General features: G+C 43.7%; 1 protein-coding gene across 1 annotated transcript; it reads right to left on the bottom strand.

The window, feature by feature from the left end:
* Positions 1 to 12,935: 12,935 nt before the first annotated feature.
* LOC136482497 (uncharacterized) lies at positions 12,936 to 16,652 on the bottom strand. Its single transcript, XM_066479707.1, has 2 exons — positions 16,083 to 16,652; positions 12,936 to 13,549 (listed from the first exon to the last, which is right to left on the bottom strand). Exons 1-2 carry the CDS (start codon positions 16,171 to 16,173, stop codon positions 13,227 to 13,229), a joined length of 414 nt encoding a protein of 137 aa, XP_066335804.1. The 5' UTR covers positions 16,174 to 16,652; the 3' UTR covers positions 12,936 to 13,226.
* Positions 16,653 to 18,059: the final 1,407 nt, after the last annotated feature.

Consider the following 18,059-nt stretch of genomic DNA (forward strand, 5'->3'; position numbering starts at 1 on the left):
TTCTCGATGCCGGTGATGTTTGGACGCTTGAGACTGACAGCGTAGGTGGAGCGAGTCGTTTGAGCGGTGCACAATCTGAGCGGATGAGGCGTGTGGAACAGAGCAGGCGTGGGTGCGGGGAGCGCCGGAGCGGCTTGCGGACGGGACTCGCGCCGGAGAGCAACTACCTGTTCATGCATGCATGTTACATGCATGTAGTATATGGTGGGCAGCGTTGCCTGCTATATTTGTTTGCGTGTCGCTAAAAGTACTACTCTATTTGTTTGTGTGCCGGCTGTCGTGTCTGTACGTTTTTACAGTACATTCAGGGAAATAAAAGACGGGTCTTTTCTAAAGGCCACCACCACTTGGAAACAACTCAAAAATAGAGGTTCTGAGTACTATATGAGAGTTCCTCTGGTATATTTTAGAGTTTTTGTTAATTACTACGTGTCATCTTTCTCTCGGTTTATTTCCCCCTACTTTAGACTAGTCATAGATTCCTTGACCATTCGATATGGCTGTCAGAGTGTGTTTGGTTGAGTTGTGACTTTTGGAAAAGTAGCATTGTGGGCTGTGGGCGCTATGGAAAAGCTGATGCGAGATGTAGGCAGCGAGAAAGACGAAAGCCGTTTGGTTGAGAAGATGTGGCATTTTAAAAAACAGTACAGCAGACCCTACATGTCATTCATATATAGCCCTCTCCACTCAAGTCTGTCCCTCTCTCACTGAGCCACCTTCTTCTTCCTCCCGCTGGCCAAGCCATGAAGGAGCAGGCCTGTGGCAGAGCTCGTGCGCGGCGGAGCTCGCCTGTTGCGGCGCTCGCCCGCGGCTGCGTTCGTGTGCGGGTGTTTTGGGCCTTGTGGGCCAGCCTGCTGGCGTGGGATTAGGCAAAAGGAGGCCTATTAACGGTGTGGGCTGATTTCCAGTGACAAAAACAGAGAATAATTCAATTATACATTATATAATTGTGTGTGTGTATATATATATATATATATATATGTTCCGGGTAGGTTCTAATAATCCAAGGATCTCGATCCAATCCTCGAACCAGACGTACCGAAGAGGTATACCCCCTACGAACCGAGAACTTAAAATTATTGATCCATGTCCCACGTATCACGTTCCCCGTACCTACGTACCAGGAACTTTTGTGACTGTGGTCGTCACACGCGCGCTGGGGTTGGTCCGTCCGGATGGATAGACGCCCTTAACCGAGCATTCAGCATGTTCGCTTGTTGGTTTCAGCCAGGGCTTATCAGCCAGCCAACAATGTTTTCCTCTCACAACAAGCCAGCACCAGCCGAGCTCATCAGTCCAAAAACCAACCAGCGAACAGGCTCATTACCGTTTCCATAATGGCGTGCAATGTAGCAAGGAAATCAACGTTAGTTTGGGCCCTCTCTCTAACTATAGATATAAGGACTATAATAACGACACGAGTAACATGCACGTCATGATGAAATGCTTGTGTTGTGACATCGATTTAGTACTAGGTATAATGTGGGTCGATCGACAATATACCTTTTTACGTTGACGCGACAATGTCCAGCATGTGGTTGGACGGTGTTGGACGCATGACACTTCGACAATGCATGCTTTATTATGTACAAAGACATTAAGAAAGCAGACACACAACACAAGCAAGCAATTCAGCTGAGGAAGGCGGAGAAGAGAAGAAGGGACCGAGCGGATCCTAGGACACACACATGGATTCAGCTGCCAGGCTACGGACGAGCGCTCGCATCGTCTGGGCGTCTGCTGGCGTTAGACATGACCAACTCCTGATCTGACGATGGCGCAGTGCCTGATTGGTTTTTTTTTTTTTTTTTGAGACTTACAGTGCCTGATTGGTTGAGAGATTCGTTCAGTTTGTACCCGGGAGACGGATCGATCGGATCACATCGCCCGCAACGGCGACACGAGCCCAGCCCAGCAGCGCGACCTGAATTGCATTGTTGGGCCAAGCACCATCTGACCTCCCGTCTCTCCCTCATCTCCCAAAATCCAGAAGTTTTCTCTGTTCCGCAGCTGCTGTTCACGCATCAGTGAACAGTGCCCGAGCCAATCACGCCCGTCGGATTCGGCCCCGGTGCCTGCTCCGGTGTCCCAGCCATGGCCCATGCATGGCCTCAGGCCACGCCAACAGCCCACGTGCAGGTGGACTGGACAGTGGACACTGGGCACACACTGCACTGCAGCAGCGGCGAGTTCAGAGTTGAGACACCAGACACGCACGCATGCTGTGGGGTGGGTGCATGCAGCCTGCAGCGCGCAAGGACAGGGGGGGGGCATAGCAAGGCCTGCATTTGCACTGCATGCATCAGTGTTGTGTTGGTCGTCCCTCGGTTACACACCTGACATGACGAATGTAGTACAAGGTGCAGCCGTGCAGGTGTGCTACTACTGCTGTTCATTCCCTTTTGTACGAGTAGTACAAAACACTCAAGTTTTTCTTGGAGTTTGCTCTCTGGTCCATGTCCATGTCCATGTCCATGCTGTTTTCTACTCCTGCCTACATGTTTGACTCAACCTTGGCGCTCCCAAGGAAAGGAGTACTCCTACACGTATATACTGGTATACTTCTACATTTGGGACATGAGACTTGAGAGACGAATGACGATCGATACATTCTCAGACAGACATCAGCTGCTGCATGCATCGCCTCGCCTGCTTCTTCTCTTCACCCCTGCTGACTAACAAGCTTGCATTCCATTGTCTGCTCGTGGGAATGGGATATGGCACACTGAAAAGTAGTAAGGATTTTTATATGTGTACTCGTAACTGCCTTTTTCATGCATGCTTGCGCGTGCAGCAGAAATAGCTCAAACTCTGTCTGACGGGACGAGAGGACGACCAAGAGAAACGAAAAATTGCTTCAACCTAGGAGGCACGACAGGCCCGAGCGAGCCTTGCCAAATTCAATTGTATTTGGTGCAGCCATGTTGAAGACCTAACACTTTTATGTGGTCCTCTAATCCAAGCGACAAGGACTAGTTTCAAAGACTCAAAATACAATTTCATTTTTCTCTACTATATATATAGTAAATTATATCTGTACATCGCAATAGAACGTACGGTTTGTATCATCTACTCCATACGTCTTGCAACAAAACTATGTACAGTTGTCATACAGGACAATAAACCATTAAGAACCGTTGTCCCTAATTCATCACAAAGTACTACTCTTGGTAAAACCAACTAAAACTCTTATGCTCGAGAAAATGGATCAGAGGACCGATTAATCATGAGAGAGTGTGACGGGCTAATATCTGGAGGAAGAAATTTTCTCTATTTACTGTCAATAATTAGGTACATAAATATATGCACCGAATGAAGCAATTTCCTATCAAATGTAATTCAACACATTTTTTCCAAGACAAGACTGAACCTGCTGACAGGTGTGGAACTGCAGGAAGTGAGCGAGAGTCTCGTCAATCAACCAATTTAGCTGAGGAAAGCAGAGAACAAAAAGGGTGACGATCGAGTGGATTCTATGCACATTGGTTCAATGGCCAGACATGGATGAGCGTACGCATCGTCTGGCACTAGCTACTCCGTAGACATGAAGTAGTCCAACTCCTAGCGCAAATGCAGTAGTCCACGCCTGTGACGTGTCAACAACCAACTGGAGATATTACACGTTGGCCGATCAAGGGACATGGACTGGACCTAGGCCAAGAGCAGGTAAGAACCGGGCTCCTCAGTAGGTCAAGGAGGAAAGCAAGTCAACATAAAAAGATGCATTTCCTCAACAAAAAAAACATAAAAAGATGCAAGTCAACATAAAAGGATTACCACCATGACCGAGAACTACTAGACGGCGAGCTGCGGCTCAAGGCTAGGTCCGGCTAGATTTTCTATCCCCTTTCCCTTCCTCCTACCCTCATCCTTGTATCCAGAACCTTCTAGCATGTTCTAGAAAACCAATTTGATCCTTTGTGTGTCAATTCGGATGTACCAGCATCCGACGGTAACATGGCGCTGGGCTGATTGGTTATTTGCATGTCCTCGATCACCGCCTCGCAGTGCTTAGTCAGGCTCCACTGTTTGGTTACATGTATTTCATTAGTCTGATTTAGAAGCGGCACTGCTAGCGCCCGAACGTCTAGATGGACGCCCGCGGCTACAGTCCGTTTCCACGCCTCGTTTCACGCGTCCACTCGAGGGCCTATGCCGCTTGGATGTCGCCGGTCTGCGCTTGTGTTTCGTGCGCCCATGTGGGGCCCGTGCCACCCGGACGTCGCTAGCACCGCGCGCCCGTGTGGGGGACCGCTCGTGCCCCCTCCCGCTCCCCAAGCGCATCCCATGTGCAATATCCGATCTACTTTTAAAACATCCCAATACAATACTTGCAACATACAAAAAAAAAAGACAGACAAAACACTTGAACACATGTGTCTGAAACATATGCAACGTCCAGATAAACAAACTCGCAACATACGTATAAAAAAACAGGTGAAACATTGGGAACAGACGCTTGCAACATATGCAACATCCCGATCTACTTCTGCAATATCCATATGAAACACTTGCAACGTATCTCTGAAACATCTGGAACATACATTTGCAATACACGTTTTTAAACGCAACATGGCACGGGTGCGCGCGCCGAACTGACACGGTGGAGGCGGCCGCGACAGCAGATGGCGGCACCCGACGTGGTGGAGGTGGCCGCAACAGCAGATGGCGGCACCTGACGAGGTGGAGGCGGCCGCAGTAGTCGAATGGAGGTGCCACACCGTGGCGGCCCTACCTGGGTGCTGCGACTTGGGGACGGTGGTGAGGAAGGACAAGGCCGACGCGATCAAAGAGATTGGCGACGAAGACGGTGGTATGGCCATGCGCCTCGGCGCCGTCGATCCACTACAACAGCGTGGGGCGAATTTGTGCGGGTGAGGGCGGGAGCGAACGACACGTGCGGAGCGAGGTGCGTGGAGCTTTTGTGTGTGTGAATGGTTCTATGCGTCCGATGAAAACGGGGCGTTCGAACGCCCTAAACAGAGCATTACCGATTTAGAAGGTATGCTATTTACTCCTAGTTGTCTGTAAAAAGTAATACAAGGTTATGAATATTATTTTTATTTTGTGTAAGTATGGTCTTAAAGTCCTAATTATATATTTTATCTTCTTATGTCCGAAGATATATATATATATATATATATATATATATATATATATATATATATATATATATATATATATATATATATATATATATATATATATATATATATATAGAGAGAGAGAGAGAGAGAGAGGGGGGAGAGTATATTCAGTAGCCAGCTACAAAATAAGTTATTTTGTAGCCACCTCCATTTACGATAATTTTATATACTAACTTACGATAATGTCAATACATATTTACGATAGTTGGGTTACTATAACACATGGAGATATTTACCGTAACGTTATAGTAAACCACTTAGTAAGGAGTTACTATAATCTCGTAAATTAACATAGTAATTATCGTAACTCAAAGTGACTACAGAATAAATTATTTTGTAGCCAGCTACCGGTAGTAGTTATATATATATATATATATATATATATATATATATATATATATATATACACACACACACACACACACACACACACACACACAACGAACAATGACACCGTTTCTTCCTCGTGTTGGTTGGGAGATCCATTCGGTTTCAACTTGGCAAATGGATCGGATGTGCACATCTCCGGGAACACGAGCTCAGCCCAGCAGCACGATCTGAATTGCATTGGCCCAACCACCATCTGCCTCCCACTCCGGCACTTACGCTGTTCAGCTGCTGTTCACGCAACAGTGACAAACAGTGCGCCGAGCCGATCGAGCCCATCGGATTCGGACCCAACGCCTGCTCCGGTGTCCCACGGCACGGGTCCCGGCCATGGCTACAGGCCAACCACCCACGTGCGGGTGGACTGGACAGTGGGGACACTGGGCAGACACTGCAGCAGCGAGTTTCAGAGTTGAGACACCAGACACGCACGCACGGGCGCGCTGCCGACGACGCAAAGGCTGCAGCGCACGAATGCAGCCTGCAGCGCGAGTTTGCTCTCTGCTCAATAATGTCCATGCTGTTTTCTACTCCTACCTAGGAGTACATGTCTGACTCAACCTTGGCGCTCCCAAGGAAAAGGAGTACTACACGTAGATACTATTAGTACTTGTACCTTTGGGGACATGAGACTTGAGAGAGAGATCGATGCATTCCTCGGACAGACATCAACTGCGGCATGCATCGCCTCGCCTGCTTCTTCTCTTCACCCCTGCTGACTACTCGTTTGGTCCTACAAAACACGGGAATCTCAGTTTCCGAGGCTAGTTTAGCATAAGTGTGAAATTACGCTTTTGCCTGAGTATTCTTTAGAAGTTTAGGACAACGGTGGAACAATACCAACCACGCAACAACATTAAAATATCTAGAGTATTCTGACGTTGTTTTTATTATTCGGTGGGGCCCACTTAAAAAAAGGTGACCACAACTTAGAGTTATATGTTTTGTGAAAGATTTGAACGCTAGAATTATATGTTTTTTTTTTTTGAGACGGAGGGAGTAGCAAGCTTGCATTGTCTGCTTGTGGGAATGGGATACGGGGCAATGGCATGGCACAGGCACACTGAAAAGTATGGATTTTTACATAGGACAATAAAGCATTAAGAACTATTGTCCCTAATTCATCACAAAAGTACTACTCTTGGTAAAACCAACTTAAAACTCTTATATGTTGGAGAAAATGCATGGATCAGAGGGACCGATCACTCGTGAGGGTGTGACGGGCTAATAATAATATCTACAGGAAGAAGATTTTCTCTATGCATGTAATGTCGTCAATATTAGGTACATAAATATATTGTTGCCGATACGGCCGTTTACCATTCTACAGGACTTTGTGATGCCGCCTACCCTCTGCCGCAGTAGGAGTGTAGGACTGTAGGAGTAGGAGTATGTCGTCGTCGTATATATCGTACCATGCATGCACTACAAATCAAAATTGTGCTTGCATGTACGTACTACAGAGATAAGTAGGCGCGCGGTGGATTGATGGATGTATGGATCCATCCATCGACAAAATAGTCAAAGCCATTATGGGAGCCGCGACTCAGGGCGCCTGACTTGGGCCTTGCTGCTTTCATCATGCATGTTCTTCGCCTGGGAATTAATATGTGCAATGTGGATGAGACAAACTTGAATTTTGTACTAGTACTACGACTCTACGACTAGTTCTCCTCCTTCGTGGAGTCGCATGCTTGTGTTTTAGACCCTGTTTTTTTCCCTCCTAAATTTTAGTCATTCTAGTGACTAAACTATCAAATAAGCTGACTAAAAAGGGACTAAAATGGATTTGTCCCATTAGTTAACCAAGAGATGCTAAAATGGACTAAAGCCCACCTTTTAGTCAGGCTGTCTCACCTTTTAGTCGCTTTAGATCCAAACACCCTGACTAAAAGGGACTAAAAGGCCTCTTTTAGTCACTTTTAGTCCACCAAATCAAACAGAGGTGACTAAACTTTCGGAGCTAGTTTAGCTAACTAAACTTTAGGAGTTGTGAACCAAACACGCCCTTATTTATATCCATCGCTGTCATGTGTTTATGCTCTCCTACCTCAAACTCGGTACAATTAATACGTTGATCTAAAACAGTCTAGTATATACGGAGTATATATATGACTACTTCAATTATACTATCATAGATTATTTTGTATGTTATATGGAAGTATTCTTCATCACGCGTGCAGTCTACGTGGTTTGTTAAAGTATCGATGACCATAGCTACAAATGTTTAACTTATTAGGAGAGATTAATTAAAAAAAAAGGAGATCTAAAACAGTTTGGGATACGATACCATATATATATATACTTGCATTTCCAACACAAGCGGCATTTTCTTGAGTGTTGTTTTAGTCCGGTGCTGCCAATGTCATTATTCTTTTTGGAACCCTAGCACTGACAAGTGTGAAAGTGCTTATGGTGTCAACAAGCAAAACGCCGACCAAATAGGTGAAACCTGCTTTTGGCTTTTGGGTTTCTACTTTTTCCAAATAATGGGTAAAAATAAAGAGACATTCCATAGCCATTTCAAGAGTAGGTTTTTATAATTATTTCAACAAAATAATTTCCAATTTTTCACAGCACATAACTCATAGCAACGTTTCTACAGCTCACAACAGTTTTTCATAGCTATTAGCTGAAGCACACAGACCCTAATAAGTACTCTCTCTTTCTGAGAATGTAAGACATTCATATTGTTTGCAACCTGATGGCGACTAACAATTACACTATTAACAATTCATTTCTACAATGCAAACTTTCAATCACAAATAAGCATCTCCTTTCATCCTAAAAAGAGTGCACATCAAGATTTTCATCAATCATCAGTTATAAGTTTAATTAACTTTATAAAAAGTAGTGTCAACATTTGTATTTCTAGATAGGTTTAATGCAAAATATATTGCACCACGTACTAGTCTAATGACATTTAGTTAGTATCATATTTGTATGTATTTGGTCCAATTTGAAATTTCTTGTCATCTCTTTTTTGTGAAAATATCAGGAATGTAACATCATGAATTTAGGATAAAAATTCTATGCTAATAAAGAGTAGTTGTTGGTCAAAGGTTTGTCTCTAATGAAACAAAAATCAACTTAGGGTTTTGTCTTTTTAGGTACATTGATTTTGCTACTCCCTCCATCCCTAAATAGTTGTGCAAAGTCAAACTTTTTTTAAAAATTTAGCCGAATTTATATAGAAAAGAGCGCCAAGATTTGTGAGACCAAATTGGTGTCATTTGGTATATCATAAACTATATTATCATAATATGCTTATTTGGTATCACAAATATGTGCATTTTTTTCCTATAAATCCAGTCAAAAATATAAAAGTTTGACTTAGAACAACTTTAGGAATTGGTTTATTCAGGGAATACACGTACTTAGATATATATATATGTTTAGATACATAGTTAAAAAATATGCATTTAGAAAAATTAAAACGACTTATACTATTCAAGGAGAGTTCATGTGATGGACCACAATGCAATGCTTGTGTGGAAAGAAAGCAACAAGCAATTCCATCTGCGGAAAATAAAAGCAGAGAACGAAGAGAAAGCTAATAAGGGTGATGATGTATCGAGCGGACCCTACGCTTTGTGTCCAACGATCCTTTGTCGACGACGATGCTAGCTTGCTTGCTTGACCGGGCACTGTTGCAAGGGAGAAAGGGACGGCGAGCTAGGGAGGGAGGGCCGGGGGGACAAGGAATAAAGCACGGCGTGGACTCACTCGAATACTCCATTGATCGCAGCGGGAGCCTGCCGGTGTCGTCGGAGGAGAGCGAGGATGGAAATTGGAAAAGGTATGCAGGCAGCTGGTGTGGTTTGGACCTCAGCTCTCGCGGCCTGGGCGCCGCACACGTCGAGTGCCGGAGAAGATGGCGCGCTCGGAGCCAAAATTTTCCATCATGAGTTCATGACTCTACAGGATCGCTACAGCGGGCTTTTCCTTCAGTCATGGACGGGGTACTGCCCAGTGCGGACCTTCCCCCCCCCTCTCTCTCTCACACACACACTATTTATCACAGTACAAGGGACGACAAACCATACGTTGTACTCCGTATATATGTAGATAGAGTACGTACGTATATGGTACCTATTGCAATGGTCAAATGACAAATGGAAAGTTGAGAGCACAACTAGTAGCAGACGACTTGCATATATATACTACACCTTATTAGATTTTGTTTTTCAGGCACATTAGGCTAGGGCGAGCAACTATATATAAATGAGGCACCAAAAAAAACTATATATAAATGATCGACTAGTTTGCTCTTCATTAATTACCTGTTCATGCATGCATGTTGTATAGTACGGTGCGCAGCTAGCGTTGCCTGCTATATTTGTCTGCGTGTCGCTAAAAGTATTTGTTTGTGTTGCCTATCGTGTCTGTGTTTACAGTGCAATCAGAGAAGCAAAAGACAGAGCGCAAGGGGTCTTTTTGAAAGACCACCACCTCTTGGAACCCCTATTATCAGTTTATCACAACTCAGAAATAGAGGTTCCGAGTAGTATGTGAGAGTTCCTCTTGGGCCACGTTTAGTTCCGCCGATTTGGCGCCGCCAAACGCACTGTAGCTACAGTGTCGTTTTGTTTTTATTTGGTAATAATTGTCCGATCGTTGACTAATTAGGTTCAAAACGTTCGTCTCGCAAAGTACAACCAAACTGTGCAATTAGTTTTTGATTTCGTCAACATTTAGTACTCCATGCATGTACCGCAAGTTTGATGTGACGGGGAATCTTCTTTTTGCATAGTGTCAAATTTGGGAATTTGGTGGAACTAAACAGGGCCTTGTACATTTTAGCGATTTTGTTAATTATTACAACGCGTCATCTTTCTCTCGTTTTATTTCCCCTCTACTTTGACTAGTCATAGATTCCTTCGAAGAGTGTTTACCATTCGATATGGGCTCTCAGAGGCCTGCAACATTATCGGCTCCAGGTGATGCAACACCATGTATCATGAATGCCTTATTATTAGGCCCTTAGCTATGTGAGTCATTACAATTTTAACTGTATGTGTGCGGAGGAATTTGAGAATGATCCAATGAAAATGTCACATGCATGCACATGACACTATATATTAGGGGTAAAATTAAAAGGTAGTTACATGCATGATGCCTAAGTACCTAAAGCAATGCAAGAGCAAGTAGAACAGCAATATGGCTTTACGGAAACACAGTAAGAGCCTGTTTTGGTACTGTTTTGCCTGGTTATGTCCCCTTTCTAGTTCTACACTACGTAGATGAAACTAAAAAAAGTAAGTTTTACTGCCTTCTAGTTTATTTTTTTTTCCAAAAAGAGAGATAAAAATTATTACTCAGTGTATGGAAAAACTAGAGCAGGATCTCTATCAAACGCAGCCATAGAACGAAGAAAGACACTCACACTACGTAGGAGCTGCCTTGTTTAAATCCAGGGGCTAAAGTTTAGGGGTGTCACATGGGAGTGTTCGGATAGTAATATTAAAAAAAAATTATAGAAGTCCTCAGTACTCCGCGGGACGAATTTATTAAGTCTAATTAATCCGTCATTAGCATATGTTTACTGTAGCACCATATTGTCAAATCATGGACTAATTAGGCTTAAAAATTCGTCTCGCAAATTAGTCATAATCTGTGCAATTAGTTATTTTTTATTCTATATTTAATACTTCATGCATGTATCTAAACATCAGATGGGATATGGAATAAACTTTATGGGGTGGAACTAAACAAGGAGTAGGAGAGAGGGAAGGCTATAGTGAAAGTAGAGGAGTCGCGTGGCATTGTGGCCGTGGGTCTATAGTATCCTCGCAATGTGATGGTCGACGATCTCGAGCTGACATGAGTGTGCCGCATGTGATGAGTAAGGGTTAATTGCACGGTACAATCATGCATTACCGGCACAAAAGGTCTCCAAGTTCTTTCAAGGCACTATCGCTGTGTCTCGGCTTTGCGACACAACGTAATATGGTGTCTAGCTTTATCTCTTGCATTTCCACATTATTATATTGATTGATTCGTCGACAAACCGAGAAATACAAAAATAGATCAAAAGGCAATATCTGGTGCAAGACATGCATGTAAGCTCGCTCTAAAAGTATCTCTAAGTGTTTCCAAAGTCTACTCCCGATCTTGATTTTACAAACGAGAATGAAAAAAAACTATCTTCAACAACCCCTTGTCTCCACACTCAATCTTTTCGCACTTGCAAAATCGATGGAATATACAGAATCGGCTGATATTGAGGTGGAAGGACGCGGAAAAGAACAAGAAGAAAAAAGGGTTTCTAAAGCAAATGTACAAGAGAGATAAAGAAAGTATATAAAAATTGCTAGGGTAATTTGCAAATTGTTCAAGATTCCTATGTAAAATATTGTCTTCTATACTAGCTTTTGGGAGTAAGTAGAAAATAGTTTGAGAAAGCCAATTTTTTTTAGCGATTTGAAAACTCAATGATTTACCAAATGTTTTTTTAGAAACGATTATAGATGCTCTAATAACACCGACGACTTCCAAAACAAAGTTATAGTTGGCCATGCAGCGAGGCAAAGGAATTTTAGTTACCCATGGGCAAAATTAAGGTAATCTAACATATATCATTTGTACTCCAAAATAGATCCCCTCTGATATATCTTTTTTCCATTTGCAAGTAACCTGTACGTGTTATAAATAAATTACATTTAATTTTAGCTTGATCTAAGACAAACTTTGTTATTTTTAACCTAAATTTTAGAAAATAGATTAGCGTATACAAGTTCAAATATATTACAAATATGCCATCAAGATATGTTCATGGAGAGTTTAATGCAACTGATTTTGAATATTGTATATGTTGATACATTTTTCTATAAATTCGATCAAAATTGTTCAACAAATTTAACTTAGAAGAAGAAATAAAATAAATAAATGTGCTATATTTTGAATTGGGATCGGAGCAATATTCTACGAACAAGAGTGTGTTGCAATAATTGCATGCAACATCCATGTGATGGCCGATCTCGCGGCTTCGGGTACGGGTGTGTCCACTGAAAAGACTTTTGTGATAAATAAAGATGACAACTACGACCACAGGTAGCGAAGAACATGTACCATTCATGATCGAACGATGATCCAGATCTATCCAAATTTGTGGCTGGATATATGTAAGTAAATCCCCAAAAATCGTCAATGCAGCATTCGCGCATATATTAATTCGGTCCCATGCATGCATATTAATTAAAGGAACATAATTAGGTTGGGAGGATGTTGCCACTTTGCCAGTACTACTTTGCAGGGCAGGCACCCTAGCTACATAGTACTGTATCTCAACATATGCAAATTAAATAAAAGCCCATGTGGAAAGTATATATTTAATTACAAGGACCTTCATTGATTCTGTTGAAGAAAAGAAATGCAAAACAGTTTCACCAAGAAACAAAAGAAAGAAGAACATGTAGACGTACTAGTTAATATAAGATCCTGATTTGCATATACACAGACAGACAGCATCACTTACGCACGCCTAATTACCTAACCAATCGCCCTCTGACCATCCAAATCCATCATTCGTCCTCCCCTTTTGTACGTTTTGTACGAACGCACCCTTAATTTTGGCAAAAATTAATCAACGTACGGCACTCCGGCACTTTTTCCAGTCGTCGTCGTCTCGACCGTCTTGTTCAATAACAAACACGGGCGCCTGCCGGCCGGCCGTCCGTTCACGCATGGGGATCATGGCATGAAGAGCTTGTTGCCGCACTTGCAGCGCCACACCTCCGGGTAGTACTCCCACTGGGGTCCCACCCCGGGCTGGATGGCCACGCGGGTGGCCCGGCACGGCGTGCACCGCCCGCACCGCGCGCGGCACGTCGGCGGCGACGACCCCGGCCCCACGAGCCACCGCCTCCGGGCTGGGAGCACGTCCATGGCGTCCCTCGTCCACGTGGTGGTCGCTGCCCTCCTGGTGGCGCCGTTGGCCATCGCCGTCGACGAGTCTATTCGCCTCCTTGCCAGCGCCGCCGCTGGCAAACGGACCGGCCGCCCGGCAACCACAACTGCAGTACGTAGTCGTACACCGTCAGAACTAATATGATATATATAATGCGTACAGTACTTAGATAACAGTAAGACAAATTTCAGAGAAGCGAACAAGGCCTTAGAACTTGCATATATATGCAGAATTAATTTGTTACTGGCTAATACAATACCATTCTGCCGATTTAGAAAGTAATAATGCAAATGCAAAATAGATCGGAGACATGCACAGAGACCAAATAAATAAAGCACTTCAATGTACGTCTAGAGCTAGACAAGACATATATATACACTATATATCTATATATATATTAGTGAATTATTCATGTGCTCCAAACAGAGATACCTGCATGCAGTACATTCACATGATATGAGTTGATACATCTTGTGGTGAGAGATTGTTAGACGTGCCACGTGCATGCAGATGAGTTGGGCCACGTTTAGATTGCAAAAAATTTCAAACCGATGAATAGTAGCACTTTCGTCTTATTTGATAAATATTGTCCAATCGTGGACCAACTAGGCTCAAAAGATTATCTCGTGATTTCCAACTAAACTGTGTAATTAGTTATTTTTTTACCTACATTTAATACTCCATGCAAGCGGCTAAAAATTGATGTGATGAAGAGAGAGTGAAAAAACTTAGAATTTGGATGGCATCTAAACAAGGCCTTGATGAGTTTTTTGTGGTTAGGATCTACACTAAATAATAGGCTAGCTAGCTAGTAGGGAGCATATAGTTGGTGTTCTAAACGTTAAGCGAGTGAGACCAAATCGTATTATCTGTGCAGCACGACTGGCACGTACGCCCACGCCCACGTAGCCATCCATCCGCCTAGCAATGCAAGCTACTACGGGCAGATTCTCTCTGGCTGGTCTCCCTGCCTGCACTGAAGCGTGTCCCCTCCTATCCCTATGCAAGCAGCAGCATGCGTCTCTCTCCCTCTCTCTCTGTCTACGTATGAACGTGTGTGTCTGTGTACGAGTGAGTGAGAGCTCGATCGTGTGTGCTTTTCTGGACCAGCCTCGTCAGACTGCCACTGCCATGGTGGGGTCGCCCAGCAGGCCAGGACGCCTGGCTGGCTGCAGTGCAGCTGTGCTGGGAGCGGGAGGAAAGCGTCGCTGTTTGGTTGGTGAAGAGACTCAAGAGAGAGAGGGTTTCATTTAATCTAGGTAGTACTGATCTACTACGTAGGCTACCCTTGCAATATCTTTTTGGAGAAAACAACTTTGAATATTTAATTAGTAGCCGCAGCAGAGAGTGATGAAAAAAAACTATTTGTTGACTGTTGTTATTTGTTCTGGATGTGAGCAAGTTCTTGATGTGATCGGGGATGGAGTAGACACAAGAGAATGGATTTGCGCGAGCAAACTGCTACTAGTACACTGGTTTTGCATGCATCAAGAGAGAAGAAAACTAATGCTTCACCGAAATTTGAATGTAACTTCAGAAATCTCACCAACCAAAGCAACATGCATGCATACATGGCTGTAGTTCCAGTTCTCCAAGCCTAGGACGGCAACATTAGGTCTACTAGTAAGTTAAATGGGTGTGTTTGTTTCTTTAGTCACTTCTAAAATTCACGTTACTATCGAATGTTTAGATATTAATAAACAGCATTAAATATAGATTAATTACAAAACCAATTACATCGAGACTAACTTGCCTGACAAATTTTTAAGCCGAATTAGTATGTCATTAGCACATGTTTACTGTACCAAAACGTTGTCAAATCATGAACTAATTAGGCTTAAAAGATTCGTCTCATAAATTAGTCGCAAGTTGTGTAATTTGTTTTGTAATTAGTCTATATTTAATACTAAGCATGTGTCCAAATATTCTATGCATATGTTTAAATATTTGATGTAACAGGAATTTAGGAGGTCATGTAGAAACCAGACAGGGCCTAAGATTAGTTGTTTAGATCGATGATGCCTAGCTAGCTAGTTAAAATTTGTGCCTTCTTGTTGTTAATTGCTTTACAGCAAGGTGTCACCAAGAAGATAGAGGGAAGGAGGGGGACATTTTTTTTAACTTTTTAAGGGAGGGAGACCTTTCCTATATCTATAGGAGTATCTAGCAAAAGAGTGCATGCATGATGATAAGAAAGAACAACACATACTAGCATATTTTATTGGGTTCCTTGAGGGGAAGACAGAGACTAATGCTGGAGAAAGATGAGTATCTAGCTAGCTGCTAATCCTAGTAGAAAGATATTAAAGTAAACATGTCAAGGCCTAGGTAGCTCCTCGAGGAACCTAATTAAAATACCCCCTCGGATTAACTAATTAATTAACTAATCAAGACTCTAAGAGAGGGCAGGCATCGAAATGGAGTTGAAAGTAGGATAGGAACACATAAAAGACCAGAAATTAAAAAAGAGGGAATCAAAGACACAGCGTACGTGCTCAAAAGGCCACACATGCACGCACTCTTCCCGCATCAAAATAAGATCTTGACGAGCTTTGCTTTGCCTCAAACAAAAACAAAAAGCGAGAAAAGAAGAACAAGCACGGCCAGCCCAGCAAAAAGCTATAGCCTTTCGCACTTACCCATGGCCGCGGCGAAGAGGACGGCGGCGAGGAGGGCGGCGGCGTGGCAGCGGCGCCGGCTCGCCCGCCTCCGGCAGCTCACGGCGCCCATATCGCGGCGGATCGGAAGAAGAGCTCGCACGCACGTTCTCGCTCGGTCGTCACGCCGCTGGATCCAGCTGCCGAGCCACAACCCACAAGAACGCTAACCACGCGCACGACGCGGCGCCGCCGCAGAGGCTATCTCCGTCGGATCCCGGCAGCTCGCTCGACCGGAGGCCTGGAGCTGGCTAGCTCGCGCTCGCCAGCAATGGCGACAGGCGGAGCAGGCAGCAAGCAGCCGGTGGCCGATCTCAAAGTGAACTGTGACCCGATCCTCGCAACGCTCCAAGCGCGAGGGTGTGCGTGCTTGCGCGCCAGTTGCCTGGCAGAGCGAGTCAGCCGGCCGGTCGCAGACTCACAGGCCTCACTGGCCGGCCTGGCACACACGCTTTTGAGAGAGAGAGAGAGAGAGAGAGATGTGACCGGGAAGAAGAAAGGAAGAGGGCAGAGAGAGGGGCACGGCTGTGAGAGCTAGCGAGGGCCGGTGGTGGTGACAGTGGCTGTTGAGAGGAACAGAACCGAACAGGCAGGCATTCAGGCAATGTATTAGCTAGCCGCACGTGACTTGTGATTGTATTGGGTACCTGCCAACCTGCCAGCCTGCCTGCCTCTGCCCGCCCGTGTGGCCCGGCCGCCCGTCTTGACCAAGAGGAGGAGGTAGCCCTTCAGTAACTTTGAAATGACAGCTCGAGAACGAATTTAGCTGTTCGCTGAAACTTATCGGTCAAATTATCGGTTAGAATTTACTATATATTTTTTTTAAAATAAAATAGCTTGGACCGGTTTATCATCTGATTTTAAGTCCTCTTTGGTACGGTTCATTCAAAATGGCTTCAACGGTGAAGCCAAAGTCGGTGAAGCCAGAAAAACTAGCTTTTCCCGGCTTCTAGTTCATTTTAATCTCGGCTTATAAAACGACTTCACGCTACAATGCCTCGATTTGCGCAAAATAGATAAAGCCGAAGCCGGCATAAACCATACCAAAGAAGCCCTTAATATCAGTAGAACATATGGGGATGCTATTCGTTGTGTGGCTATACGAGAAGAACATGCATCATGTGATGTCTACGGGTATGTTTAGTTCTTTTCTCACGTCTGTGTTGTAAATCCCGTATAAGTTATACTATGCTGAGTGGATGTACTAGTAGGACGTATAAAGCTGTTTGGATGCCAGGATGGACGAACTACACAGCACCGAATGCTAGTGAGTGGGCCCATAGAGATGCAATGCATCCACTAGGGCGGTTAACCAAGAGGAGTGGCCCACAGATGAAAAACCGGCCTGAGCCGGTTCTGGTAGATTTTAGCAGACTTCTCTAAAAAAAATCGAAATAAATTAAGACATTTTTGCCTATCTAGATACTCCCTCCGCTCCAAATTATAAAACGTTTTTGTTTTTCTAGATATATAGCTTTTATTACGTATCTAGATACAGTATATATCTAAGTGCATAATAAAAACTATGTACGTAGAAAATACAAAATGTTTTATAATTTAGAACAAAAGGAGTACATTATTTTTACTACGTATCTACTAAAAAAACTCAAAACGTCTTATAATTTAAAATAAATATGGTAATATTTCTGTAAAGTTGTTTGTTTGGTTGTATGGATGGATGGACACAACAATGGCCCTGTTTGGCTTACCCCATATTTGACTTGTTCGACTTATTTTTTCAGCCGGAACAGTATTTTTCTCTTACAACAATTTAGCTAAAACAGTATTTTTCAGCCAGTTTCAGTCAAGTTTCAGAGCCAGCAAATACTAGTGACCGGGCCATATAAAAGATGTAATGTATCCACTGGACGTCTAGGCCTCTATTAGTGTAGAAGCTTAGATCGAGTGTGTTTCGTTGGCCACATCTTTGTTCTGGCAGAGTGGATTCGTGTAATTTGA

The sequence above is a fragment of the Miscanthus floridulus genome, chromosome 9 (genome assembly GCF_019320115.1).
Source record: "Miscanthus floridulus cultivar M001 chromosome 9, ASM1932011v1, whole genome shotgun sequence".
Lineage (NCBI taxonomy): Eukaryota > Viridiplantae > Streptophyta > Magnoliopsida > Poales > Poaceae > Miscanthus > Miscanthus floridulus.